General features: G+C 52.7%; 1 protein-coding gene across 4 annotated transcripts in view; it reads right to left on the bottom strand.

Annotated features, from left to right (window-relative positions):
• The window catches only part of ADCYAP1R1 (ADCYAP receptor type I), a 39,703-nt gene extending 13,589 nt beyond the window's left edge, over positions 1 to 26,114 (bottom strand). For 2 of the 4 annotated variants that reach the window (XM_068550026.1, XM_068550027.1), the window contains exons 1-11: positions 26,049 to 26,114; positions 24,434 to 24,539; positions 12,805 to 12,912; positions 10,628 to 10,648; positions 9,343 to 9,384; positions 6,914 to 7,023; positions 6,173 to 6,270; positions 5,559 to 5,691; positions 4,558 to 4,711; positions 4,065 to 4,125; positions 3,358 to 3,427 (exon numbers count right to left, since the gene is read on the bottom strand). In XM_068550026.1, coding sequence (XP_068406127.1) covers positions 3,358 to 3,427; positions 4,065 to 4,125; positions 4,558 to 4,711; positions 5,559 to 5,691; positions 6,173 to 6,270; positions 6,914 to 7,023; positions 9,343 to 9,384; positions 10,628 to 10,648; positions 12,805 to 12,912; positions 24,434 to 24,539; positions 26,049 to 26,099 — 954 coding nt within the window. In that variant the 5' untranslated portion in view covers positions 26,100 to 26,114. The remainder of the gene's footprint in view (positions 1 to 3,357; positions 3,428 to 4,064; positions 4,126 to 4,557; positions 4,712 to 5,558; positions 5,692 to 6,172; positions 6,271 to 6,913; positions 7,024 to 9,342; positions 9,385 to 10,627; positions 10,649 to 12,804; positions 12,913 to 24,433; positions 24,540 to 26,048) is intronic. The other 2 variants (XM_068550023.1, XM_068550025.1) reach the window with 2 other exon arrangements.
• Between the last annotated feature and the right edge of the window lie 239 nt (positions 26,115 to 26,353).

The following is a 26,353-nucleotide window of genomic DNA, read 5'->3' as shown; positions in this document are numbered from 1 at the left end:
TTAAAGGACTGCCTGGGAATAGCAATAGATAGCGTTTAACTTCAGACAAAAGCTCTCTAAACAAAGTGGGAAGCTGTGTGTATGGTGAGAAAGGAGGAGGGAGGGGAGCAAATAAAAAGAAACAAGGTGACTACACAGCAACATCTGGCTGTAGCAAAGCAGCACTCAAGGAGAAAATGTAGAGCCTAACACTAACTTAAGAAAAAATAATAAATATTGAAAATAAAATACTTAACCATTCAAATCAAAATCTAGGGAAAGAGTACCACAAATTTAAGTTATACAAGAAAGAAGTTAAAGATAAAAATTCATTAAAGAAATACAGGGCTTCCCTGGTGGCGCAGTGGTTGAGAATCTGCCTGCCAATGCAGGGGACACGGGTTCGAGCCCTGGTCTGGGACGATCCCACGTGCCGCGGAGCAACTAAGCCCGTGAGCCACAACTACTGAGCCTGCGCGTCTGGAGCCTGTGCTCCGCAACAAGAGAGGCCACGCGCGATAGTGAGGCCCGCGCACCGCGATGAAGAGTGGCCCCCGCTTGCCGCAACTAGAGAAAGCCCTCGTACAGAAACAAAGACCCAACACAGCCAAAAATAAATAAATAAATAAACTCCAATCTCTTTGGGGAAAAAAAAAAAAAAGTAGACTTGATAGATAAAAATAAAATTTTTTGGTTTTGCTCTGCTTGTTTTCACAGATCAAGTAGAATGGTAAAGCATCCTCCAGACGGCAGGATGTCAGTCCTGCTTTCTACTGCATGCTCAGTGTCTAATCAGTACCCGGCATTTAGCACAGTAAATACTGTTAACTGCATATGTTAGTCCAAAAGGAGAAAATGCAATTAAACACATTTAGGGATGAGAAAGAGGACAACAGATGTATAGAATATTTTAAATCATCACGAGGAAAAAAATCAAACAAAATGGGAAAATATAAATTAATAAAATTAAATCAAGATGTAGAAAATCAGAATAGAGCAATGACCTCAGGAGAAATTTAAAAAGTACTCAATGATGTATGCATTAAAAGGCACCAGCCCAGATAATTTTACTGGCCACTTTCATAATACCTTTAGGGAGAATGTAATTTACATACTACTTCATTATTTAAAAGCTTATAAAAAGAAAACCTCCCAAATTACCTATGAGGCTAACAAAACTCTAGTACAAAACCTAGACAAGGACAGAAAGTGTGTGCGCACACACACACGCACGCACACACACACCTAAAACCAGAGAACTTACAAAGAACAACGTAAAAACTATAAACAAAATATTAACAAATAGAATTTAGCAGTGCATTAAAAGAACAAACAGATCACGGCCATAAAGGTTTTATGTCAGGAATGCAAAAAAAAATCTACTAATATTTGTTACATTAACAGATTAAAACAACGAACTACCTTTATCCCACATAAGACTGGTGAACAGTTCAGTAATGGAAACATCAACAAAAACATAAGAAATGAGCACTTTCGTACTCTGCCTGTGGAGGGCAATTTGATATCCATGAAAATGTTAAATGTATACATCCTTTGTCCCAGAAATTCCACTCCTGGGATTTACTCTAAAGCATATTCACACATAACTCAAGAGTATGCACAAATATATCCACCACATTGTTCATCATGAAGATAAACTGGAATATTATAAATGCCCATCACTAAGGGAATGATCAATTAACGTCTCCAAAACACATTTGATAAAATTCAACACCTATTCCTGATTTTTAAAAAATAAACACTAAAACAAGCCAGGAATAGAAACTTTCCTAATTCAGTGAAGGCAACTGCCCAAAACTATAGCAAACACCATCCTCAAAGAAACAAAGGAATAAACAGTATAAATATTGGAAATGAAAAGTAAAGAGTATTTCCATTTATAGATCATGTAATTTTCCATGAGAACCAACTGAAAATGGATAAGAACCAATAAAAGAGCTTCAAAAGGTAACCAAGAAAAGAAAAAAATACACACAAAACTAGTAGCTTCCCTAAGTCCCAGCACAAATACACGCACTAGAAAATATAACGAAAGAATGATTCCTAGACACAAGACGAGCACAAACTGAGAGACACCATAAAGGGAAAGCTAACAAGACAACTAAAAAAAAACTGTCAAAAATGACTCTATGAGAAAGACTGAATAAATGGAGAATCATGCCATATTCTTGGAAAGGAAGACTCAATATTTTAAGAAAACCACTTCTCCAAATTTGTTTATAAATTCAATGGAGTTCCTATAAAAATCTCAACCAGCTTTTTTTGCAACTTGACAAATTTGCAACTCGACAATTTTGAAAGTCCATCTGAAAAAGTAAATGTGCGAGAAAGTTTGGAAGGGGAAAAAAATAAGGAAGGGGATATGAGCACACCAGATATCAAAACATGCTGCCAGTTTACAGTAACTTGCCACAGGAACAGCCAAATAGAGGAGTAACATGGAGTAGGAAGTCTGGAACTAAATACAAGTAGAGTATATTGAGTGTTTACGATAAAGTGGCATTTCTACATAATAGAGAAAGAAGGACCTATTCAATAAAAAGAACTGAGAGGGTGGATGTCCACCCATTGGGAAAAAAATAAAGTTAGATATCATTTCAGATCAGACAGAGAAATAAAATTTCAGACGGATTAAAGGCATACGTGTAATAATGCAATCTACAAAATTGTTATAAAACAATTAAGAATACTTTTATATCTTAAGGTTGGGAAAGACTTCCATAAACGAGAAGTAAGGCTCAGAATTCATGATGAGAAAGCCTGACGGTTTGACTATATAAAATTATGCAATCTTGGAAGTATACTTACAATATGTATAACAGATGAAGCATTACTATCTATCGAACAGTAAGAAAGATAACAACTGGACTAGAAAAATGAGCAAAGAATAGATAATAACCAGAATAAAAACAAATTGTCAATAAATATTTGAAACAAATGCTCTGCTGCACTAGCAATGTGGAGAAATGCACATTAAAACAATAAGCTACCATTATCTCCCACAAGGCTGTGCAAAAATTTAAATGATTGAAATTGCAAGTGCAGACAACGATATGGGAATACCCTTTGTGACCCAGCAATTCTACTTCTAGGGATTAATTCTAAAGAAATATTCACAAGTTTTCAAAACTATGCACAGAACCGTTCCTAGTAGCATCTTGCATAATGAGGGAAAATGGGATAAAGATAAATGTCCAACACTAGAGGAAGAGCTAAATAACTTGTGCGTCCTTTTTGAAGAATATAACACAGCCACGGGAGGCTGCTTTGTGTGGTGACCTCTTTATTTCTCCTCCTCCCCTGCCTTTCAGCCCAGGCCTCTGTTTCTTCCCTGCTTCTTGTCCCAAGGACACTCACCATTATGGAGCCAACCACAGGGGCTTTGATCACCCACCACAGAGCCGTGTTGTCATTCATATCCCAGCAGCTGCAAGACAGACAGAAACAAGAGAGATGATGCTTGGGGGCATCATTCCTCCTGGCTGGCTGGAAGGGATGGAAGGGCACCATCGTCTCCTTCCAGCCAGCCCCTCCTGCAGCTCTGGAAGGAAGGAGAGCTCTCCTTCCTTCCAGCTCTCTGGCTGGAAGGAGAGCTCTCAGGCGGGCTGCACACCCAAGCCCAGCCCTGGTTCAAGTTGCCTTGGTCCTTCCCTCTGCTCCCCTGTCAAGGCAGGGATTGGAGCCCAGGAGTGAGGGCACCAATGGGCTCCTGGGCAAGGGCCATGTTCCCCCCTCAGACCTAGGGCTCTGGGGGATGCGACCTCACCCTTGATATTCCTCCTCCCCTCCCTAAAAGGAGAAGAGCCACTCAGGGTTGGGCCCAGAAGCAGAGCAGGACTCTGAAACCTTGCACATTCCCTCACTGAGTCCCGGCTGAGATGTGGCTGGGTGGGTCCACCCGCAGTGGGGTCAGGGCACAGTCACTGCCCAGGGCTGGGGGTGCAGCCATGCCCGGCATTGGATGGTTTGTCTGAGACAGTTAATGGGAAATCAGGACAGCCGCTGACAACCATCCGTAAGAGCCTACTTGGGGCTCCGGCCCTGGCTCTCGGGCATGTACTCACCCTGTGTCATCGAAGTAGAGCCTCAGCACAGCCCACACAGACACACACACAGTTGGGGTCCCTGGAGAGCAAGAAAAGGAGCCCCGTGATAACTGGAAAACCAATAGGCCCGGTGTCCCCCTCAGACTTGGGGCTTCTGGGGGCCAATGAACCCCTCAGAGGTGGGGTCCCGACCCATGGGGCATGTCTCCCTCTCAGACCTGGAGTCCTGGGGACCCTAACTGTCCCTCACACCCAGGCCTCCTGGGAGTCCATGTCTCTCCCAAACCCTGGGCTACCTCGCCTCTCAGGAGGACTCTTGAGCATATTCCCTCCATCAGACAGTGGGCTTTCTACGAGAAGAGCAAGAAAGGATCCAAGAACCGGGAGTGTGTCATCAGCTGCGAGGCAGGGCAGTGCCTCCCTCCTCTGACCTGACGTTCCCGGACGGCAGGACCAAGGACATCCCTGGCCATGAGGCCTGAACCTGTCTGGGCGACAGCCAGTGACCTACCCCAGCCAATGATGATGTACCAGTAGAAGTATCTCCTCTCGGGGAAGAAGGTCTCCACCAGCAGGGTGAAGAGGTACAGGCCCTCAATGAACAGCCAGAAGTAGTTGGATACGACACAGTAGTGGAAGAAAACCATCACAGCCTTGCATTCCACCTGCAGGGAGAGTGAGGAGGGGGAGGGTGGCACGAGTCCCCACTGAACCCTGAAAATCCAGCCCAGCAGGACCAGAGAGGATCCTGAGGGCCCTTCAGCTGAAGCATGCTCAGGCTTAAACACCCCGTGGGTCTGAAAGACTCAACATTCCTGGATTCAGAGTTTAAAACTGCAGCATCCTATGAGTCTGAGTCGAAGTTGCCATGGAGGCAGCTCTGCACAGGTCAGAAAACATGGAACCCCCTTTTCTCCCCAGGCTCATTCTCCCTGACTTTCCCGTCCCGTCTCCAGTCCCCACAGGAGAGGCGAGTAAGGAGGACCCTGCAGGAGCCTCCTTGGTAAAATAAAGGTTTCAGGCATCACATAGGTTAGGGGAATACCCCTGGCCCCCCGGATATCTCACAGATCCCCCTCCAAGTGAGCTCTTTCAGGTCAAGGTCTTGTACTCTGGGCTATTCTTTCCATCCTGCCCCATCAAAGCCTATCTTTCCTGCTTACCTCCAAATGTATCAGAACTGGGGAGGTGGTCTGGAGGGAACCCCAGCCAATCAGCCCCTTGGCTCCATCTTGGGTTAAACGACCCACAGCCAAGCCAGCCCTCTCTCTGAACCTAGTCAAGTGGGACTTGACATTTCCACCCGACCTTCCTCAACTGCTCTGCCAAGGACACACAGAGGCCAAGGGACAGGAAGTGAAGTCACGCTGGGGTCTCACTGGCTGCTAGTAACCGCAAGGTCATTCCTGGGTTTCCGTGTTCACTGGGGTCGATGCCTTAACCTGCAGGAAAACACCTGGACGGCAGGGCGTCGCAGGCAGGGCCAGTCCTGGCAGGGCTCCGCGCACTCACAGTGGAGATGAAGCAGTGGTTGCTGTCCTGCTCAGCATAGAGGATCCAGTCTTTGATGAAGACGGAGATGGCCCTCAGCATGAACGACACAAAGAGGTTCATATGGATGAAGTTTCGGGTGCAGTGCAGCTTCCTACACCAGCGGGCCAGGGAAGCAAAAGGCTTTGAAGTAAGGAAGTCCACAGCCTGCCACCCTCCATCTCAGGGTCTGCTTTGGGCCGACTCCACGGCTTTGTCTCAAGGGGGTCCTCCACCTAGACCACCCCCTTCTTCCCACCTAGACTCTAAACCCTCGCTCACTCCCAGGCCCCTGCCACCTGGCCCCACTACTCCGTGACCTACTCCCTCCTGTGACCTCCCTTTATCTAGACCAGGAAGATAAAATGAGGAACGTAGGTCTCCTGCCCAGGGTCTTCCTTGCTGTGTGGCCCTGGACAAGTCAGTTGCCCTCTCTGGGATCAAGTTTCCCATCTCTTATCCTAGGGGTGGGGGAAATGCCTTCCAAGGGACCCCCAGAGCTGACATCCAGGGAAGGAGTGGGAGGTGGGAGGGATGGAGCAAGGGCTCTGAGCTGGGGTGGGCCGCGCTCGCTCAAATGCTGCCCAGGGTCTCACCGGAAACGACACAGGATGACCATGGCAGTGGTGAGGGTGACGAGGGACGTGCTGTAGCCAACTGTGTACAGGGCCTTCACCGACAGGTAGTAATAATCCTGGAGCAGAGCACAGGACACGCAGGGCTCCACATGGGGCCTTCCCCCGGCCCCCGGCCCCCACGGAACTGCATCTGATCTCCCAGGCCAGGGCCTGCTGCCCAGCTCCTCCTTCCTCTCTTGTCCTGTTGATGGCCTCTCCTCCACTCCCCCATCAGTTCCTCCACCACCCTGACACCCCCAGCCCCCACCCCCACCCCCAGCCACCTCCTCCCTCTGCAGGGTCCGCACTGTGCAAAAGCTGAGTGCTGGCAGAGTGCAGGAGCACTGACCAGCCAGAACGGGCCCAGCCTCATCCTGGAGGAGGAGCCAGGAGGCCCCCTGCTGCGTCCCACATTAACCCTTCAATGGCCGGGCCACAGAAAGGCTGTGTATCCTGAAAGAGTAGCTACGGAGGTGGAGGACCCGGGCTGGGGGCCGGAGGAGCCCAAGCAGCAAACCAGTTGTTTCTCAGCCCTGAATGAGCGAAGGAAAGTCCTGCCCTCTCACACAGCAGGCTACGCAGCAGGTGCTCATGAATGTTGCCTGGGGACCGGAGCTTCTGCACGTCCATCAGGAGGAGTCAAGGCCTCTGGTAGACACACCCTTCCACCCACCTCCTCAGCCTCATCCCTCCACCTGCAGGTGAGGAGCAGACACTCACCTGGTCCCCGGTCTCAGACTCGTACTCATCAAACCCACAAGCATCGAAATAATGAGGGAACGGCTCCGACCATCCATCCTCTGTGCAGTTCCGGCTCACCACCCTCATGCCTGCAGCAGAACAAAAACTCAGCGAGCCACAGAAATGATTTAAAAGGGCTCCAAAATTCTTAATCGAAAATTACTTCTTAAGTGGGAATTCCTGGAGATCCACATGCCCATCCGAGAAGCATGGCAGCTGAAGGTTCATGAGATCCTCCACTGTCCAAGGGAAAGTAGTAATTGCTTACCCTTTATACAAAGGACGAGGAGGGTAGGAGGACAAGGTGCAAGCTGATCTCTAAACAAGGGGTGAGGGGACTGAGCCAGAACGAATCCAGCCTCCTTCTCCCTAGGGAAAGGCCTGAGCCCCTGCCCTAGGCCCTGGGTCAGCACTTGCCAAACTTCAGTGAGCAGAAGAATGACCTAGGATCACAAATGCAGATTCCAGGCCCAAAGATTCTGGCCCAAGAATCACCTCAGGTGGTGGTGCAGCAGGAGTTCTCGTCATACCTGGAGCTCTAGGTGATGCCTTTACCGGGAGCTCTGGGCCTTCCAGCAGCTGCAATATCCCATGTCAAGGGGACACGTGGCTTGCTTAATTAACAAGGACCAGACCTCCATTAACCTAGCATCAGGTCTTATTAAGATACATATTTAGGCTTAAAAAAAAACTTTGCCTTTTCAGGTTTAGAGGTCTGTTTCCTGTCACTAATACACTTTAATTTTCTTTTGCTCGACTTTAAAGGCCATTTTGCAGGACACCAGAGAGGGCAGGAGTCATTTGCTGGCTGCAGAGTGCAATCCAGTCTGGTTTTCACCCCGCCTGGGTGCCTTTTGGCCTTTAATGATTGCTCGTTTCATCCTCCCCGCTCCTGATTGTCTAAAGGTGAACCACGGATGTCTGGGGGAAGGCAGAAGGCAGCAGCCACCTCTGCCTCCAGCCCAGCCCCTGAGTGTGGCCCCAGACTGACCCCTCTTCCCAGACTGGCTTCCTGGGAGTTTACCTGGTGTGTTAGGACACCTGGGGTTGGCTCTTCCTTTCAGGATTCAGGGGCCAGAAAATCGTATACAAGAGACATCTGCATAAAAGAGGCTCCAACACCCATGTTGTTGGAAGAATTTTCCCCTCTGTGGCCAAGGCCACCTCTGGGGCACTCAGGAAGGGGGCAAGGGCAGAGGCCAAGAAAGGAGACCCCTACGCTTTTCCAACCTCGTGTCCTGCTGGTTGAGTTGGAAGATCTAAGGCCAGTTCTTTTTAGGCAGGGGTCAGAAACGCACTTCCTGGGACTCTGGGAAGCAGCGGAGGGTGGGCTATCCTGCCATAAAGAGAGCTCTGCCCAGAGCGGGGAGACTGGTCTCCATCGCTGCTCAGATTCTGAGTCTTATGACCCAGGACAAAAAGGACATCTGGCAGGCCCAGGGAGAAAAGGGCTCACTTCTGTCCCACAGTTTGATGCCAAATGGTTCCTTCTTCCAGCAAATCTGTTTCAGGCTGCTACTGGCAACCTCTTTCCAAGTCCCTCTGAACGCTTCTTTCAGAAAGTCTGCACGTCCTAGGGGACCACGGCCTTGGCCAAGCCCTTCCCTTCCCTGGGTCTCCTCTCTGCTTTGCCCACATCGGGGTGGTGGGAAGATGAAAAGGAAGTCGCTTTGAAAAACATTTTTTTAAAAAAGTATCCTGGAGATACAAGCCATTTCCTTTCTTTTATTTTCCTTCTTTCTCTTTTTATAATACAGCGTGGGCTCAGAAAAGTATAAACCTTTTTGTTCAGAACTATTCCATGAATCTGCCACTCTACTGTTCTGATAGAAATCTCCGGAAGATGTAGTACTCTCCAGATTGTCAACACCCTGCAGTGGCTGCACCTACTTCACTAGGCTGTTTTGCCCCAGCAACTTTGTAGGAGCACAGAATCTTAGGGCAGGGGTTCTCAAAGTGGGTGCCCTCCCCAGACCAGCCCATCAGCATCACCTGGGAGACTGGCTAGAAATGCACATTCTCAGGCCCCACCCAGGCCTGCTAAATCAGACTCTGGGAGTGAGGTCCAGGAATCTGCTTTAACAAGCCCACTAGGTGACTTTTAAAGTATGAGAACCACTGTTCTACATATGGGAGTTCAACGCTATCAGAGACCACTTAACCAAGGAGCTCTTTCCTGAGATCTGTGCTTCCCTGAAATTGTATGCACAGTGTTCTGTCTGAGCACTTGCGTGCAAATTTCCATGGAGAAAATCCACAGCTTTATCAGAGAAGGAAAGCGAGCTGCCAAAGATCACACAGCCACAGAGAGGCATAGACCGGCCTGGAAGGAGGGGTTCCCCAAGTTCACAGGTTAGCAGATGCCCTCCCTCCAGCCAGCCCATGGTAAACCCCAGCTCATCCCTTACCTGAGAGATCCAAGGAGTTACTGTCAGCAAAACCAAACTCTCCTGCAAAACAGGCGTGAGCATGAGTCGGGACACCTGACCATCAGCTTGCCAGGGCTATCCACTGCTTACTCTGCACCGTGGAAGGCCAAGGCTGCCCCTGGCCTGAAGGATGGGGGCTGGGGGGAGGTGGGATCTCAGCCAAGAGGTTGCATCACACAGAGCACCCACACACACCTGTCTGACACACTGCACCTTCCAATGCCATCTCATCTGCTTTGTATTTCTACGATGCTAATGGTGGCCCATGACTCAGTTCTCCGCACTGGACCACAGGGAGTGGAAATGGGACACTGTCGGGAGGATGGGAGGGCCTCTGGAGTGGGAGAGGACTGGAAGAGGGTAACTGGGCCTTTCCTCTTTTTTTGTAGGCCCTCGTTGTTTATCTATTTTATATAAAGTAGTGTGTATATGTTAATGCCAAACTCCTAATTTATCTCCGCCCCCGCCTCCGCTATCCCCTTTGGTAACCATAAGTTTGTTTTCTATGTCTGTGAGTCTATTTCTGTTTTGTAAATAAATTAATTAACTGGGTCTTTTCAAGAAAAGGGCAAAGAATAGCAATATGTCTCCTGGGCTTGCATTTTTTCTTTGGTGCTCAACCCTCGATCTCAGCCCACAAACCACTCCCATCAAAGGGAACCCAGAACTCCAAAGACTTCCTCCTCAGACATTCTTTCTCTTTCTCTCCTGACTCTTTATTCCCACCTCCACCCTTTCTTTAGGCTGAATCTCCTGTTAGCAGTGAACCCCAATTTCCCCTCTACTTCTCAAAATTCTGTTTTCAAGGTTCAGCTGACATGCCACCTCCTCCAGGAAGCCTCCCCGACATCATCGTTATTCTGCCTGAATGCCACCTGGTTAGGTCTCTTCTACTCTGGAGCTTGCCATACATTCCAACTCCACATGTGGGCTCACTCACACAATCATGCCTGTATGTGTACATATGCACGTGCCTATGCACACGGGTGGGCTTGTTTGCTAACCCCTCCACAGGCAAGTCTCAACTTCCCAAACAAGCTCATGAGCACCCTGAGACCAAGAGCTCCATCTTCCATCCTCCTGTGTCTCCCCCACCTCCAGATGGCCAAGGAGGGAGGGGGTGGGGGGGAGGTGGGATGAACCCAGCCCCTGATGAGCCTCTCATTCCCCCCACCACCCACTCCCAGCAGTCAGAGCCAGGCTCCTGCCGGATGGACAGATGGACAGATGATCAGCAGTCTGTCCTCTCCAAGGTTCCTCTTACCGATGGTTTCCGTCTCCCAGACTGAAACAGAGAGAGACAGACAGACAGACAGAAAGACAGAGAGAGAGAGAACACAGAGGTGAGCAAGGGGGCTAAAGTCAGGTCTGCTCTCTCTGGGCCCTGCTGATGATTTCCTCCTCTTTCCCACTCCCAGACTCTGGAGAGAGGCTCTGCTGGGGGTGGCCAGAGGCATAAGAACTACAAGCTGGGGCTGGACCAGACACTGGAGACTTCTACGATTCCCTCGAGAACAGGACACAGTTAAAGAGAAATATCAGAGGCATGTGTAAGGAGGAGAGCGACCAACGCTCCTGTCTCTCCAATAGCCTGCAGAGCAACAACTATTACAATGAGCATGAGATTCAGCCCTGGGAACCAAGAAATAAAATGAAAAAACACCACCTTCAGCTTTCTAAGTATTTAAGGCAAGTCTCACTAATCCAGCTTTGTGAATGGAGATGCTAAAAAGCCCTGCCTTAATGAACCATTAAGAAGCAGGGGTAAATAACACATTCATTGTGCAATTGCCAGAGGGAGGCATAGAGTCTGAAGGAAAGTTTATTTTAGAAAATTTTATTTTACTGTTGATTCATTTTACTTGTTTTTGTGGTTGAAAAGAAGTAGTCCTGCCATGGTACCTGACCCAGAGTAGCTGTTCCGTCAACTTTAAACAAACGACTGAACGAAAGGAGTACGTGAGCGGAGGAAGTGATTAAGTCGGTTTCTATAGGAATGAATTAGAACCTGGGCTGAATCAGCAGGCTGCCACCTCGCCTGACGTCCCACCATTCATACTGTGCCTCTCGCTTCAGCACTTCCCATCCTGCCCTGGGTCACACCCAGTCCCCACGCTGTCAGGATGGAAGAGTTCAACTGCCACCCTCCTGCTGGGCTGGCTGGAGATTCTGGAGGTGGGAGGTGTGGCTAACAGGCCCCGCCCCGGAGGGGAAGTTGTGGGGAGGCGAGGCAGGGGTGCGGTGCAGCTAGACCCTGCCTCCTCTGGTCCTGGGCGGGGAGGCAGAGATGGGGCCCTGGCACCCCGATACAATGCCACTACCTCCCTCCGCCACCTCTTGCAAAAGCTCCTTCCCCTCCAGGCACAGTCTAGGTTGCTGACTTAACAGGTGTGAAAGACTTTGCCGCTGCCTCTCACGCACACATTAGGGACAGCGGCAGGCAGGATTCTGTAGTGAAGTGGAGCTTGGAGACTCTCCACTTCTGGAAGGACACTGGCTGAAGCCTTAGGCAGGTGAAGGACGAAGCTGAGACCTAGGTCTCAAGGGGCCCGAGCATGGCCGCACACATGTGTCTCAGACTCTCTAATCTCCTCAGGAGCCCCACCCTGTGTCCTCCTGAAACCAAGGCCCCAACCCAGGGCTCAGCGGTCCACGGGTGGTTCTCAGTACATCACCGGCCTGGAGCCCAGCCCCGCCATCTCTCCCCGCCCAGCCCAACTCGGCGCCCCTCAGCTTGCCACCCTGCTTCCCGTGACACCCCCAGGATTGGGGTAGAGGGCCAGTCTGGCTCCAGGCCCCTCCCAGTGTCAGTGGGACTCATCAGCTTCCAACCTTCTTTAGGAGTCCACGAGGCCTCCACCAAAGACAGGAACAGGCCTGGAGAGACCACCAGACTCACATTCAAAGGAGAGACTCCCCAGAACCCCTTCCCCTCAGACCCCTCCCCACGGAGAGGCGGTCACCCAGGCCTCTCTGAGTGAGTGATAATGGTGATAACATCAGCTGACACTTACCACTGACCATTAAGACATGCCCAGTCTCGCTAAGGGACTTCCATCTGCAGCTTCCACCTGGTTCCCCGGTCACCACTGCCACATTCCCATGTGACAGACTACAGACTAGGAAATGGGGGACAGAGGGGTGAATGCCCTGCTCAAGGTCCCAAGCCGGGTTAAGTGATGGAGTCCAAGTTCGAGAGCCCAGCCACAATGATTCACCTCCACGTGGACTTGCCACGTCTGAGGGGTGCTTCTGTGTCCCTGTGTGCACGAGGGTCCGTGATTTCATCTCCCCACCAGCACATGAGCTCTGGAATGGGAAATATCTGCCTGCAGGGCGCCCTATGCCTCTGGTGCTTGTCTCTCAGAAAAGCCTGAGGTCCGAATATGGGGAGCAGGCCGGACCCAGAGTGGCCTGAAGAGGCCCCCGGGGGGAACCCACCTTGGTCTGGGTTGAAGATTCGGAAGAGCTCGGGGCAACTGACGAGGACCATCTCACCCACGTGGGCAGGCTTCCAACATGTGATGTTGTCCCACATCCCAGGGCAGCCTGTGAGGAAGGGAACCACGGTGAGAGGGCATCCAGACGCCCACAGACACACACGCACGTAACACGCACACGTCACCCTGCGTGAGCTCTTCCACGTCCCCAGGCTCCACATCACGGTGGGGTCCCACTTCACATCGACCTCCTCGGTGGGTCCTCCCTCTCCCTCAGGGGAGGGGCAGGAACCGTGTGGCTCGAGGATGCCACTCCACGCCCTCCCCGCCAGTCGCCCACCGCCTTTCGGGGCAGGCCTGGAGCAGGAAGATGACACGGAGCTGGGACCTGAAGAGGAGCACAAATTGGCCAGAGGGGGGATGGGGAGGCGGGGAGAGGCCTGCAAAGCCCAGGCCCCGAACTATGAGAGGGCTCGGAGCACAGAGAGCCAGGAGGCAGGGACCCCCTCAGAGGCCACTGTGGTGGCGAGGCACGCCCGGATCAGGCGGGCACCGAGGGCTGGAGAAGAGCGAGGACAAACAGAGCTATTTAGGAATCGCCAAGACGGGTGACTCGCTGGACACGAGCCTGTGAGAAGGAGGAAGACGTTGAGCTTGGCGACCAGATTTTCAGACCTGGGGGGCTCAGTGGACCCTCCGACCCCTGTGCCTGCTCTCCTTCCAGCCCTTGCCAGCCTCTCTGTGGAGTTCTCTGTACTCCCATCACCACCTCCTCACCTCCCCTTCATGCTTCCCCCCTCGTCTGACTCCGGCCCTCCTCTCCACCGAGAGGCCTCTTGCCCTTACTGACCTCTCCGTCCTTACTGAGTGGGCCCCACCCTGCCCACCCCGACTGCATGCAGGGGCTTGTGTCTGCCCTGCCCTCGGCCCCTTGCCCCACTGCCCTTAAAGGAGACCACCAGGCCCAAGGACTTCAGGAGAGAATTACACAGACAACTCCCAGCCCTGACTCCTGCACAACATGGGGGCTGCCTTCCATGGCTAGGGGCCTGCTGGATATCCCCACCTTGAAAGGCCCAAGACAATCCACACACAGCGTGTCCAAGACTCAACTCAGCATCTCCTACAAAACCCGATTTCCTGTCTCAGCCCCAGCTAGAACCCTGGCGTCACTCTTGCTTTGTCTCCTTCTCCTTCATGCTCCATAGCCGACTGGTCACCAAGTCCTGCTGGTTTGACCTCCGAATATTTGTGGAATCCACGCCCTACTCTCCATCCTTGCACTCCCACCTAGCTAAGGGCTGACCACCTTTCACTGGGACCATGGCTACAGACTCCCCAGTGGTCTCCTCACTCAACCGCACAGAGCTGTGACCGTGAGCTCTTCCAAAGGAAGATCTGGCTGGGTCACACAGCCGCCACCCCCAGTGAGCGCCATCCAGTGGTCCTATCACCTCAGCTCCTTAACGTGGTTCCTAAGGCCTGGCGCTTGCTTCTCACTCTGGCATGTGAGGCATGGGTGAGGCCCTGGGATGAGAGCTCACCCAGGGAAAGGACATGATGTGAGAGGAGCATGGAACCCCACATTTTCCAGGCGGGCAGAGATGTAATCGTGACAGGGGGGCAAAGGCAGAGAAGGGAGGCAGCAGTGTGGCGTGTCTGATGGCAGAGTACAGACTTTCAGAAAAGGGACCACATCCTGCTGAGCGGTCTATAACAAGGGCTTTGGAGGGCTTCCCTGCCATGTATGGGACAGCCAGCGCTTGTCCCACCCCACAGGACTGCTAGGAGGACTAATGAGTTCATACATGTAAAGCTCGCGGCGGGCTCACTCAATGCATGCTCGCCGTTGTTATCACCATTAATTTCATTATTTCAATTAGGTGTCCCTGGGGATCATTCTCCTAAGAAAGAGAGATGAAACACAGCCCTACCAGGTGAGAAGAAAGGCCAGTGGAGGGCCACCGACAGACACAGAGGAAGCCCAGGCAGGTGCTGGGCAGGGATGGGGGCCCGGGGCGGGCCTCGTGAACTCACAGTCTCTCTGTTGCGGTCCATGACTGACTTTCCGGTCCTGTTTGGACCAGAAGGCGCCCAAAGCTTCCAGGTGCAGAAAACCCTCTCTCTCAGAACTCAGACCTGGTTACTTTAGAATTCACACCCAGTCACATTAGCCTATAGTATCCTGCTCGCAGAATGCCTGAGTTTGGGAGACAGAAGCATCATAGAAAGCTCTGAGGACAACGAACCAAGAAGATGAGGATGCTGGGGCCACATGAAGGGAGATGGGTCCCAGGTCTGTCACTGATGGCTCCTGTCCACCCATCACAGCAGGACTCCAACCTGCACGTGGCTGGTTACGACAACATATCCTTGAAAAAAGACCTAACAGTACATCTTTGGCCGCCATGGCCCGTGTTGACCGTGGAATGGTCACGGAGCATGGCCGTGTCTGGCCCATGCCCTGGGAGCCCCAGTCAACAGATGTTCCCTTAATGTGGAACATTAGGCCCTGGCACGGCCAGCTGCTTCTGCCAGCTGACGTTCCTAAGGCCTAGGACTCGTTATAGAGCAAGCGAACACAGTCACAAGGGCCGAGGGGCAGGGAGGGACACAGGACTCAGGTGGGGATGGCACAATGGGGAGGGGCTCCCAGGTTGGAGGTCAGAGGTGTGGAGCCAAGGCAGGGATTCATCCTCTTAACAACTATTCACTGAGCACCTACAGTGTGCCAGGGCCCATCAGGCCCAGGGCTACAGAGGTCGAAAAAACAAATTTGAGAAGTCTGCATTTGAGGGCAGGGGGAGGGAAAGGGCAGGGTGTCCCCTCCACACCTGCAGGGCAGCCACAGACTTGAGTTGTTTTCTTTTTTTTTAAGTTTATTTATTTATTTATTTTTGGCCATACCGCGTGGCACGCATGGGGATCAAACCCATGCCCTCTGCGTTGGAAGCGCAGAGTCCCAACTACTGGACCACCAGGGAAGTCCCAGACCTTCTGCCAAGGGCTCACTGCATGATTCTGGTAAGTCTCCATCCCCCCCTGTCTTGATTCAGTTTCCCTCTGTGCACAGCAAGGGCTGGGTGTCTCTGAGGGGACTCCCAACTCTCAGTGATTAGAACTCAAATCGGGAAGAGATTGACTCAGGATATGCTGGGGCCCAGAAGGATGGCTGGGAGGCTGGGGCTCACTTCCCTGGCCCCACTGCCAGGACAGACATCCTCAAAGGGGCATCTGCCAAGGTCCCCTCACCCTGCCCTGTGACCTGCCACACTCTGGAAGCCCTCCTGGTTCCTAGCCTGAGTCCCCTCCATAGACTAAGGATCCTAGGGGCAATTCCTGTAGCACCAGGGCAGGTACGAAGCCTGAAACTAGAACCCATAACTCCAGGGCCCAATCCCAGTGTCTGGGTTTAGGAGACTATAATATTGTGATATAATAAGAATTATGCATTTGGCCTTCATCCCGGATTCCTGGCACAGAGCTCCTAAAACCCTGGTAACATCCTGGGTGATGGTGTCAGAGGAGTATCTTTTGTTACTCATAAGCCCCTTTCAGCCATATCTGAGTGTATGCTAATGAAATGACTCTTGGAGGATTGGGGCTGATCCCCGGAGGAACCAACTATGTGATTAGTGAATTGGAATTTTCAGCCCCACCTCTCAACCTTGGGGGAGGGGAGAGGGGCGGGAAATCGAGTTAATCACCAATGGCCAATGATTTAATCAATCATGCCTACATAATGGAACATCCATATACCCCTAAACAATGGGATCTGGAGAGCCTCTGTGTTGGTGAACACATCCATGTGCCAGGAAGGTGGCACACTCCAAACTCCACAGAGACAGAAGCTCCCGCACTTGGGATCCTTCTGGACCTCACCCTATGTACCTCTTCATCTGGCTGGTCATTTATATCCTTTATAACATCTTTTATAGTAAACTGGTAAATGTGTTCCCGAGTTCTGTGAGCCATTATAGCAAATTATGGAGCCTGAGGAGGAGGCCATGGGAACTCCTGATTTGTAGCCAAGACACACTGAAGTGTGGGTAACCTGGGGACCCACGACTTGCAATTGGCATCTGAAATGGGGGAGCAGTCTCCTGAAGCTGACCCTTAACCTGTTGGGTCTGTGCTAACTCCAGGTAGTTAGTGTCAGATTTGAATTAAATTGTAGGGACATCCAGTGGGTATCCCTAGAAAACTGGAGAATTGCTTCGTATGGAAAAGCCACACATTTGGTGTCAGAAATGCTGTGAAACAGTTTTGCTTTATGGGACAATGTCCCCGACCCCATCGGGAGCTTTCAGCCATCCACACACCTCTCTGGCCTGCATCACTGGGGTCACAGGAGACGCAGGTCACCATCTCGGGGCTTCCCAGGATGCCCTGAGCACACTTCTCCTGTAGTTATCACCTCCTGGTCTGACCCACACAGGAAGAGAGGTGGGGTCTGCTCTGGCCTCAGGAGCCTTGGAGCCGAATCCTCCCAGGAACGTTTTCCAGGGAGATGAGGATGGGATTTGGGCTCCTGAGAGCGCCTTGGGTTTTTCTAACTAAGGACAGCAACTCATTTTCCTTCCACGCCCACAAAACACATCCAGTTTCTCTTTCCCCATCTGCTCCAGACTCCAGTCCCAACAAAGCTTAGTTCTGTTGAGGCTAGAAGATTTCAAGATGCTTTTTCTCCCCCGCCCCCCTTCTCCTTTTACCTTTTTTGTATCTTTTCTTTCCCCTTCCCTTCCCTCTTCTTCACTCATTTATTCAAGAAATATTAAGTGCCTGTTACAAGTCAGACACCGAAGAGCAAAACTGGGGTGAATAAACCCCCCTGGTCTGTGCCCGCACAGGGCTTATAGCCTGTGGTCATGGGAATGAGTTTGGATTTAATGCCAAATGCTGAGAAGACCTTGGATGTTGTATTACTTTCCTGTTGCTGCTATAACAAAGCAAACTTGGTGGCTTAAAATGACACAATTTCTTATCTTACAGTTCTGGAGGTCAGAAGTCTCACTGGGCCAAAGTCAAGTTGTCAGCATTCCTTCTGGAGGCTCTAGAGGAGAATCTGTTTCCTTGTCTTTTCCAGGTACAGGAGGCCACCCACATCCCTTGACCTGCGGCCACTCTCTCCATCTTCCAAGCCAGTAGCATAGCATCCTCAAAGCTCTCTCCTCTTACCCTCCTGCTGCCTCCTGTCACCCATAAGGACACTTGTGACTACACTGGATCCACCTGAATAATCCAGGCTACTTGCTCCATCTTAATTATACCTGCCAAGTCCCTTTTGTCACGTAAGGCAACACATTCACAGGCTTTGGGGATTAGGACGTGGGCATCTTTGGTGGGGGCATTATTCTGCCTCCCACAGATGGGTTTGAAGACGCAGTCACGTGATCTGATTCAGCTGTGTGGGAAGGTAATATATTTCAAGAGCAGGAAAGCAAACATGGAGACATGTCTGTCAGGATATGGCAGCAGTCCAGAGGAGGGTGGTGGGGCTCGATTAGGAGCCATGGCAGCCAAGGTAGAAAGGAGTTCTGCGTAGGAGAGTCTGTAGGCAGGACTGACAGGACTTGGTGACACACTGGCTGGACCCAGCCGGTGAGTGTGCCAGGGAGCATTGTGAGTGAGTGCTCACCCATGGGAAGTGGGGGGAAGTGATGAACAGGTCTCAAAAACATCCTTCACAGACTCCATACCCTTTCTCTCTCTCCCTCCCCTCTCTGCAGCATCCCTGGAGGCCGCATATCCAGGGTGGCAATGTTGCGAGATGAAAGAAGCCTGGATCTCTGAAGGACCGGGCAGAGTCGAACTCCACTTCCCACCTCTGCTGACCACGCTGGCTGGTGACGTGTGCAAGCAAGAAATGTTATGGTGCTAAGTCTCTGAGATGTTAAGGTTCATTTGTTACCGCAACATGGTCTAGGCTACCGTGACTGATGCACGGAACGGGAGAGAGGGGCCAAGGATGGCACCTGGGTTTGAGTGTCTAGATGGCTGGCTAGCTGAGCCACTCACCACAGTGGGGAGGGCTGGATGAGAAGCAAGTGGCGGAGGGAATTGGCAAGCTGGAACTCAAGAGTGTCATCTGGGGTATGTGTAGCTTGAGATGATGCAAAGCGCCAAGTGAAGCTAGATTTCAAATAGGCAGTTAGACAAATTTCTGGCGTTCAGCGGCGAAGTTGGAACTGGAAGAAGAGAACGGGAAGTGGTTGGCACAGGGAGGCTCTGTAGGGCCGTGGACCCGGATGATATGTCCAGTGAGAGGGCGTAGATTTGAGAAGAAAAAAAGAGAAGAGACTAGGGCCTGCCCCAACAGAAGAGATGCCACCACTCAGAAGAGGAGCCGGCAAAGAAGACTCAGGAGGGGTGGCCAGAAATACAAGGAAAACCAGCAGACGCTGGTGACACAGCAGCAGGAAAGCCTGCTTCAAGGAGGAGGTGGTCAAGTGCATCAGACACGGCTGCGGGGTCGAGAAATTTCCTGTCCTCTTCTTCCCCATGCAGAGGAAATAAGAACCGGCCCTCTTCCCTGGGAGAACTCTCCACTCTGACACCCCAAGCACCCTTCCGATCTACCCCCCTTGTGCCCCAATTCTACACGAAGCCTGCCTGTGCCCTCCTGGCTCAGTCTGTCCCGCCGAAAGCCTCTATGGGACTTGATGGGAGGAATTCAGGCACCGGGGGATTCCCGCTCGGGGGGGAGAATGCTGGGCACACTCTCCGGGGCTGCTCCCACTAAGATGCTGACACACAAAGCAGCCAAGGAGAGGCAGTGCCTTGTGACAGCAGGAGGGGAAAAGACCACTTGCGCAGGTTGAATGGAGAGAGAACGCAAGAGCCATTAGCCCCGACTGGAACAAAATAAGGAGCTAATCTCGGGTTGTCATGGTGATGATTCTGTCCAGTTCCACACAGTGTTCAAAACTCATGAGACCAGGGGCGCCAAGGGGACTCAAACAAAGGCGCAGTCCCCTCTTTGAGAAGCTGCCTGAGGATGCCTGGGTATTGTGAGAACAAGCCCCTCATTTCGGCATGCGATTCACGGGTAAAAAATGATTCGATTTACTGAAATCTACTTTACAGCCAATGTTTCTGATCCATAAAATGAGGACCAGCTGTGAATTCCGTGCTGGGGGAGTGGAGGAAGGACTAGAGATGCAGCCCTCCCCTCTGGAAGTCAGTGGTTCTCAAAGTGCGGACCCCAGAGCAGGAGCGCCACCGGGAGCTTGCCAGAGATACAGACACTCGGGCCCCATCAAACCCACTGAGTCAGAAACTGGGGCTGGGCCCAGTAATCTGGGTTTTAACAAGCCTTCCAGGAGGTTCTGATACAGGCTTAAGCCTGAGAACTACGGACCAAAGAAAAACAGGTTTGGACAGAAACAGAACCCTTTGTCAGATTTGGGGAGCGAGTTCCACAGAGGGAGGGTCCCTACAGACCCCGCCCCCTCCCCACACTGGGGGTCTGTTCGTTCTCAGAGCAGCTGGGAGGCACAGACAAGAAGCTAATCGTGCTCCGAGGATGGGGAGCCTGGGCCCAGCCTTGCAGTGGTTCCCCCGCCCTCCTCCAGGCCTCTCTTCTGGTGAGGGTGGAGCTGGGGGCTAGGATACACACTCTGCAGCCTGGACAGGCCTCAGAGGCTGGGTCAGAATAGCATTGAGCAGGCTTTCTTGTCCCTCCTCCAAGCCACTTCCCTCCTGCCCCTGCCAAGGCTGCTTCAGGCCTCCCTCTTCCATCTTCTCCAGAGTATGGGGCGTGGGACCCCCAAGGAGGACCACACCTGACCAGCCCACTTAGATGCAGGGAAGGCCTCCAGACTGATGCAAGCCCGCAGTCCCACAAAGAGGACGTGCTGGCAGGACTCACCCTGGGCAGGCAGGCTGGCCGGGCTGAGCCGAGAGAACAAAGCGGCCAGCCCAGCAGGCAGTGCCTGTGCCCTGTGTGGGTCTGGGGACGCTCCAGAGAGGACGCGCTGGTTCCCACGCACAGGAGTCCTTTCTGCTTCTCTCTGGGCACAAGAGCACTGCAGCACAGAGGGCCCTCCCTGGCTGGGACAGCAGACCTGGGTCCTGTCCCAGAACTGGCTCTGGCCCTCGGTGTGACTTGGCCAGCGACACCCAACTCTGGCCTCAGCCTCTCCGTGTGTCACATGATACAGCCGGACTTGGTGCTGTCTCAAGTTCTGTTTAGCATTCAGGAGTTTGGAATGAGGGACAAAACCACTAAATATATCACCTCAACAATGGTCCCAATAAACATCTTTAAAACCCGCCAGGGACACTGTGGACAAAACCACCCAGTTAGAAAGCTTGCTTTCACCCTCCACTATCTTACCTATATTTTCTACCCCCTTCAGCTGCCTGCTGAGCTCTGGTGCCCCTCCCCAGCATACCTCTGTCCCTCGGCTTCCATTCTGAAGGCCCCTATATGCATTACGGTCCCACGTTCTCTTTGCGGTGGAGGTCCCAGGATCAGTGAGGGATATGGATTTGAGGGGATGCAGGTGCCCTCCTGGGAACCTCTCACCATCCCCCCCAACCACACGTACATGCCACAGACACGCCTCCCCTCTAACAGATCAGTGTCTTCATTCCAATGCACTCACTTTATGGGATTTAAAAGATCATGGGGACATACAAGTAATATATATATATATATATATATATATATATATATATATATATATAAATACATAAAAATATATATCCAAGCATTGTTGTGAATACACACTCACAGTCACTGGAACAAGCTGACAGATTTTCTTTTTCAAGTGTGTTTCCGGGACATCGGCTGACCCCTGGCCAGCGTTCTGTGCATGGTGCATGTGCTTGGGACAGAACGGGCAGGGGAGGCGCAGAGAAGGGGTACAGCAGGAGGGCTGGCCTCTCTCATTTCACCCCAAGCACAGATATTAATACCATAATGCTGATCCTTGCTTACAGTCAGATTGGACTCTTGGCTCCCAGCCGGGTTTGCCTGGACGCTGGGGGCTGCTCTCTGGCCCAAGTTGACCTAAGCACCCTGGTGGAGGCTATTCTCTGGCCAACCCAGTGGCTCTCAAACTTGGATACACTTTAGAATCGTCGGGAGGCTTTTAACACGTGCTCTCAACAAGTCCCCCTGTCCAAATGCCCATCACGCTGGTGTGGGGAGGGCCTGGCCATCAGCCTCTTTAAGTTCTCCCAGAAGCTCTGCAGGCCCCGCCCCTGGCTTTGCCCTCACTCCGCCCGGGCTGGACACCTAAGATCCCAGCTCGTCATGTGAGTTGAATGAGTGCAGGAGAGCGTGAGGGGATAAGTGAGCGAATGAATGAGCAGGTGGATGGGTCACTGAAATTCTTCCACGGGCTTGGGGTCCTTTGACCAGGTTCAGGTTTGAGGGTGACCGGACTCACAGGGCCCCCGAGGCAGGGCTAGAAGAGGGAGGTCCAGGCCGGGTCCTGGGGAAAGCTGGAGGGATGGCAGCTCAGGGGAAGCTACCACTGCCGTCCCCTCCGACCTCCGACTCCAGTGGCGGCAGACGTGCAACACACAGATCCCTGCTCCCGGGCCCTCAGCCACGCGTCCCTCTAGCCCATCCCCACCGACTCCAATGCAGGGTTCCAGACCTAGGGGCGGACTCACTCCCCTCCCCCACCCGCCTCTTGCTGCTGTGGTTCCCTCAGCCCAGAACATTCTCCCCAGTCATCCATCCCTCAGGTCTCACCTGCCATCAAGTGCCTCCTCCTCCCTAGGGCCTAACTCAGGGGTTCTTAGCCTAGTTTCTCGTCAGAATCGCCTGGGGAGCCTCTAAAAATCATGGTGACTACAGTGGAGTGAGGTTCTGGTTTAACTGGTTTGGACTGTGTCCTGGGTACATTTTCCTAAAAGCTCCCTGGTGACTCTGACGTACGGCCAGGTCTGAGGACCAAGGACCTGATGTAAACGCCACCTTCTCCATGAATCCTTCCCCACAGAGAATTCCTTTCATCCGTCCTCTCCTGAGCATGCCTGGGGGTGAGAGCCCCTCCCGGCAGCACTGGTCTGCCCCTCCTGGGGTGGTATCCATCCTTCCATCTGCCTCACTCATGCTCACACCTCTGCCTGGATGCCCCTGTGGGGGAAGGCGGGGGGGTCTTGTCCTCTCCCTGCCCAGGGCTCCACAGGTGCAATTCACCTGCATGTCTGCTGGCCCAGTCCGGGCCCCACATCCCACCTCGACCCATCCCTACAGACGCTTCCTACTACTCGATCCCAAGTATATCTGAGACCTGAGAAGCAGGAACAATGGCCCCGGGTTGGGAGGGAGGGCACCTGGGTTCCAGGCCCTCCTGAGCCTGATACTCCCCCTTCCCATGGTTCTAAAGAGTCACTGCCCTCCAGGCTCCACATTCCCATCCCCTAGACAAGACGCCTGGACAAGATATTCTTTGAGTCTCCTGCAACTGTGCACCCATCTAGGCCCCCTGCCTCGGTTTCCCTGGCTGGTGAGGCCTCAAATCCACTTTTGGCCTCAGTTAGAGCTGAGCAAGAGCTCACCTGGAGGGAAAGGCCAGCATGGCTGGGAGTGACTCCATTACCAGTTAATGCCTGCTGAGCTGACTGGCTAGGGAGCCCAGCCCAGCGGGACGATTGCATTTAACTGGGCTGCAGACTAATCAAGCATTTAAACAGATGGTGCTCAGAAGAGCTCCCTGTAAATGGGGAGGATCGGGGGGAAAAGTGGACCCCTCTAGGGTGGGTGGAGAACCCCACCTCCAGTGACTGAGGCATGAGAGAATCTGGCAAGTCCTCCAGTGATGCCCCCTACCCCCAAATCCCCAACTTCCCGCACAGACCCTCTCATTGGCCCTGCTGGAGTCAGGAAGCTGAGGGTACCCTTGCTCTATGGGCCTCAGCGTCCCATCTGCACAGCAGGGGAGTTAGGAGGAAAGGGGTTACACAGGACCACTGGTTCTCAGCCAGGGCCATGACACTCCCTTGGGACATCTAGAAAAGTGAGGCTTTTGGGACTGTCACTGAGATCAGGGGGTGTTAGGGGTATCTAATGGGAGAGCTAAGGCCACTAAATGTCCTGCAGTGCGTGGTACCATCCAGCACAAGGAAGCGGCATCCGGCCCCCCATGCTGGTAGCAGCCCCAGGAGAATAGCAGCACCAGACACGCACAGGACTGGGGTTCTGCTGCCTTGTTCTCTGCCTTCTGATGGAGTGAGCCAAGGAGACGGGAATGATCCCACACCTCATGCTCTGGGGGGACCAGGTGCTCTCTAGCTCGGCCACCAGCAACAGCTGTGTCCCTTCCACCACCAGGCCCAGGCGGCCTGCTAACGAGCTCTCTGACAGCCACTGCTCAGCCCAGACACCAGCTCTATCCCAGCTCCCATGGGAGTGAAGGCGGCCACGTCCAGTCACCCGGAATAGCCCCTTCCAGAGGGAGGCATCCAGGGCAGGCCATCCCCAAGGAGGGCAACCCCAGTGTCACTGCCTAGAGCAGATCCAGGGCTCCATCACCCCAAAGGGCTTTCTGAAGGACCCAGGGACCTGTACCCTCCACTACTTTCTATAAGTTGGCCAGAGGCTGGGACATGACTTCTAAGGCTGGCCTGGATGTGCCAGGGGTGGTGGCCCTCCCCGCCACCCTCCTCACCTGGGGAGGAGTCATTCAAGCCCAGCAGCTCGTTGGCCCTCTGGATCTTCTCCAGGCACATGGCTTGCTCCTTCTTGAACATGCAGTCAGAGTGCATGGCGGTAGCCTGCAGGAGGCACAGGGGATGGACGGTGAGAAGGAGCAGGGAGGTTCACCTACAAGCCCTGCTACCTAAGCCTCAGGGGCAGCGGGGGAAGGGGAGCGACAGAAGCAGGAAGACGATAGTGACAGAGAGATTTCAGAGCCAGCGGGGACCCTGCCTCCACTTCGTCACAGATGCCATGGGGACTCTTCTCCTTCACCAACTCAGTGTGGGACCTGGGCAGATCCAACCCGCTTCCTGGGTCTCAGTTTCCATGTCTTATAATAACATTAACAAGCACACACAGAGCACTGTACTAACTGAGTGCATTACTCTGTCATATGCACGCATATATATATCAAGAGTACTACAAAGCAGGCACTATTTTTACCATTTCCCATTCTACAGATGTGACACTTAAGCACAGAGATGTTACGAAACTTGCTCAGGGTCACACAGTTTAGTAGACTGTACAGCCAGGATTCAAACCCAGGCACTCCAGCTCCAGAGACCACGAGGCTACAAGTGCACTTTAGGGGAGCAAGCAGGGGGTGAGAGAGAGGAGGGGCTGAGAGAGCTCATCCTCTCTCTCCTCTGGGGGCCCGGGAGCTGCAGGTGAAGGACGGTGGTAGCATTCTGTGGGGCTTAGTAGCCACTCTCATGTACTCCTGCCCCATGTGACAAAGGAGGAAACTGAGGCTCAGAGAAGTTTAGAAACTCCTGCCCAAGGTCACATGGCTGGTTAGTGGCAGATACTGGATTTAAGTGTAGGACCAAGTAACTTCAAAGCCCACGGATGCTATCACGACAGCTGCATCCTAATGTTGTCACTTCAACTCAAAACTCCAGGGCAGGGATGGTTCCATAAGGGGATGCTGGCGAGTGTGGAGGCAGGCACAAGGCATCCCAAGCTGCCGAGAGCAGTGCTCAGGGATCCAGTCTAGCTCTGACTGTTCACAGATGTGCACGGAAAGGGATGAGCTTGTCTGTGGTCACACAGTAAGTCAGGGCAGAGGCAGGACCGGCATCCAGGGCTCTGAAGACAGCTGCATCCATGCTGGTCAGAATTCCCAGGTTGAGGGGCAGGGGCCAATGCCTGGGCACCCTGCACCCCATCCCTCTTTTTCAGAGACCTGAGCAGAGAGCAGCCTTCTGAGCTCTAACCTGCCAGAGACTAGTGAGCTGGGGACCAGGATCACAAGAGCCTTCCACGGCCTTGAAGAGGGCCCCTGCATACAGTTGAGCAGGTTGTGTACTGCACAACTCTAAAGGCTGCAGCATATGTTACTATCATAATAGATTTGTAAATTATGTAACAATTTCTGGTCAAATCGGTACAGGGTCTTGAGGAAGGGGCACCCTTTTTAGTTCACACAAAAGTGCCAGATGGTCCAGGGGGGTGCTGGCAGAGATACCAGCCATGTGAATTGAGCTTGGCTGATAGCACACAAAAGACACAGGTTATCTGGGGTGGGAGCTCAGGTGAGCCTGGGGCTCCAGCTGGTCATGGAGGGGAGGGTCCTGGGCCCTTACCATAGGCAGCAGCAGGAGGGCAGCCAGGGAGACCTGTACGACGCTGGTCATGATGTTTCTCAGCCCAGAAGGAGGCTCAGGCTAGTGCTGCCTGCCTCTCACTCACAGCAGCTGCTGCTCAGCCCCAGGTATCTACAGGCTAGAAAGAAAGGAAAGGCATGAATCCTGCGGGTCCAGCGGCATAAGAGGGGCGGCAAAAGCCCCCCACCCCTACCTGCAGCAAAGCCTCCAAGGGTAACCCCCCTCCATGCCTTTGTGCTGTTCTTTATTCCTCTATCCCACAAGCATCTGCCGAGTGCCTACTC

This window comes from Eschrichtius robustus, chromosome 8, assembly GCF_028021215.1.
Source record: "Eschrichtius robustus isolate mEscRob2 chromosome 8, mEscRob2.pri, whole genome shotgun sequence".
Taxonomy (NCBI): Eukaryota; Metazoa; Chordata; class Mammalia; order Artiodactyla; family Eschrichtiidae; genus Eschrichtius; species Eschrichtius robustus.
The sequence above is the reverse complement of the archived record's forward strand: the minus strand, read 5'-3'. Positions and strand labels throughout refer to the sequence as shown.